This window comes from Scardinius erythrophthalmus (assembly GCF_964197995.2).
Source record: "Scardinius erythrophthalmus genome assembly, chromosome: 14".
Taxonomy (NCBI): domain Eukaryota; kingdom Metazoa; phylum Chordata; class Actinopteri; order Cypriniformes; family Leuciscidae; genus Scardinius; species Scardinius erythrophthalmus.
This window is the reverse complement of record NC_138234.1, coordinates 27153052-27155743: the sequence shown is the minus strand read 5'-3', so window position 1 is coordinate 27155743 and position 2692 is coordinate 27153052. Positions and strand designations below refer to the sequence as shown.

Below are 2692 nucleotides of genomic sequence, written 5' to 3'. Positions count from 1 at the left end.
AACTAAAATACCAATTGCAAAATACTGAATTATTATATAAATTATTATATATATTATATAAAATTCTGTCATTTACTGACCCTCATGTTCCAAACCTGTATGAGTTTCTTTCTTCTGCTGAACACAAAAGAAGATATTTTGAAGAATGTTTGTAACCAAGCAAATAGAGCAACCATTGACTACCATTGTTGGAGAAAAAATGATAATGGTAGTTAATGGGAAGCGACATCTGCTTGGTTACAAACATTCTTCCAAACATCTTTGTGTTTAGCATAACATAGAAAGGTATACAGGTTTGAAACATGAGGTTGAGTAAATGATGCCAATTTTCATTTTTGGGTGAACTATCCCTTAAACACATTGGGTCTCTTTCATGAAACATTCGTAAATATACGAGTAAATAGGTGAGTGATTTGCGCGTAAATAGACCTTCCCGAAAATTCTTCTCCTGATTCACAAATACTTCGTAAACGTCAGATGTGATATAGCTGGGAAGGAATATGTGAAAAATCATGAAAATTGGGCACTTCTGGAAAAGTTTTTGATTTTTGGCAGGATGTTAGGTATGGGCCTAAGGTTTTTAAAAATCCATGGATACAAGTTGGGGTGACCCCCCTAGTGGCAGTTATCCATAAAATCCAAATTGGCCCCCGCCAAAAAGAGAAAAGGTTATATCTCAGCTTCCTTTAGTCTTAAATTGTTGTATAATGTAATTTTTTCTGCTTTGTTTGATCCAATTCTGATATATTCTTCGTATTTTAAGTCCATTTCCATGCTAAATCTATTATCATAGTCATATTTAGCTCAAATAAACCATCAATATCTCTGAAAAAGTCACATTGAAATATTACTCAGGGCCTTAGACCCATATTTTTACATCCAATGTATGCTTTTCTTTGTTGATTGGACAGGTCACTATCACTATAGTGTCAAAAATCACATGTTGTGACCAAAAGGACCATTGTTGAGGCTTTAAATTAACACAACTTCAGAACTATAGTATGCCACAGTGAAAAGTTATATTAGGCTTTTCACCATGTTAAGGATTAATATTACATTTTAGTCAAATAACACACACACACACACACACACACACACACACACACAAAAAAAAAAACAATACATACTTAAACATCATGTATTTATTAAAAAAAAAAATGTTTCACTTTTCATCATTATTAGTACAGCCTCCCTCACACTTGCACAATGTGGTACTGCGATGTCCAGCTCGTTGGCACTTACAGTTGCCCTTACAGGCAACCACACAGCCACAGTTGAGGAGGAGCGAGCATCCCTTGCTGACATCTTCCAGATCTGTCCAATATGGCACCCAGACTTTGGTTCTGTCATTCCATTCCCAACCCCACTCACTGGGGTCTGGAATCTCTGGAGTTTTGGAGAGGGACTGCTTCCAGACAAAAGCTGCAGTGTGCAGGGCACGCTTCCCATGCTGGAATAAGGCATGCTGGGTCGGGGGGATTGAATCCAGGGACTTGAGGCCATGAGTGAAAAGAAGCTTCCGGGCTTCATTGACTGACTTGACACCGCAGTTCTTACTATACATGAGTACAGTCCAGCGTTCGAGAACTCGCATGTGCACTGATTCCAGTGTGAGGCTGGTTGGGTCTTGGGTGATCACAATGAGGGTGTCGGTGACTTCTGGGTAAGCTGCCCACGCATTCCATGCAGTTTTTTTGCCAATTCCATACATTGCTGATACAACATCACATCCTGTAAACGCGTGGAAGAGGGGCAGTGCTTGGCATTTTTGAGATCCCAACATTTCTGAGATGTGGTGGATTGGAATATCTTTATATGCCTTACCTGATCCAAATCCAATCCACAGCTCTGAGAGGCCTAACTCCTGGAACAGATTGATGGCCAGCACAACCACATCAGTATCTACTGTCCATATAAGCCTTGGTGTGACCCTGTTCGGCAGCATGACGTAAATGTAGCATCATTTGTGTGTCTGCTTCCTCTTGCTGACATGGTGACAATGCTTCTTGATCAGTAGGTTTGTTGCTCAGGACCAAGTTACTTTGGTACTTTGAGCCAGCTGTGGTCTTCAGAAGTTCGTCACTGATGTACTGAAACAGCTCATCTTTATTTTGACTGTCCTTGAGGAACTTCTGCAATTGAGCTCTCTTTGGCAGAGGTATCTTAGCGTAGACTCATGTTCTGTACCCTGCTGTCCCACCACGCATATCATGAGTCTGGGATTTGAGACTTGCCTCTATATACTTGTCCCAGACTGCATCCACTCTTGTCATCTTGTCAATCGTACATCGCTGAATATGCTGGGGAAATCAAGCTTTCATCAATATCAGATGGAACAGCCAGACCAGCTTTCACTGAGAACACTCGAGCAGGAGTGCCTGACAAAGCATGGCTAGACCATCTCCAAACGGTCCTGATAGAAATCAGTACATCAGGTATATCAGTACATCACAGTGACAAACTTCTGAAGACCACAACTGGCTCAAAGTACCTCCTCCTCACAACAAAGGCTAACTTGGTCCTGAGCAACAAACCTACTGATCAAGAAGCATTGTCACAATGTCAGCAAGAGGAAGCAGACACACAAATGATGCTAGATTTACGTCATGCTGCCGAACAGGGTCACACCAAGGCTTACCTATGGACAGTAGATAGTGATGTGGTTGTGCTGGCCATCAATCAGTTTCAGGAG

At 41.2% G+C, this 2692-nt stretch overlaps 1 protein-coding gene across 1 annotated transcript; it reads right to left on the bottom strand.

Moving 5' to 3' along the window:
• Positions 1 to 1129: 1129 nt before the first annotated feature.
• Positions 1130 to 2025, bottom strand: LOC308702319 (uncharacterized protein). Its single transcript, XM_081385081.1, has 2 exons — positions 1825 to 2025; positions 1130 to 1731 (listed from the first exon to the last, which is right to left on the bottom strand). The coding sequence occupies exons 1-2, from the start codon at positions 1943 to 1945 to the stop codon at positions 1163 to 1165; spliced, it is 690 nt and encodes a 229-aa protein (XP_081241207.1). The 5' UTR covers positions 1946 to 2025; the 3' UTR covers positions 1130 to 1162.
• Positions 2026 to 2692: the final 667 nt, after the last annotated feature.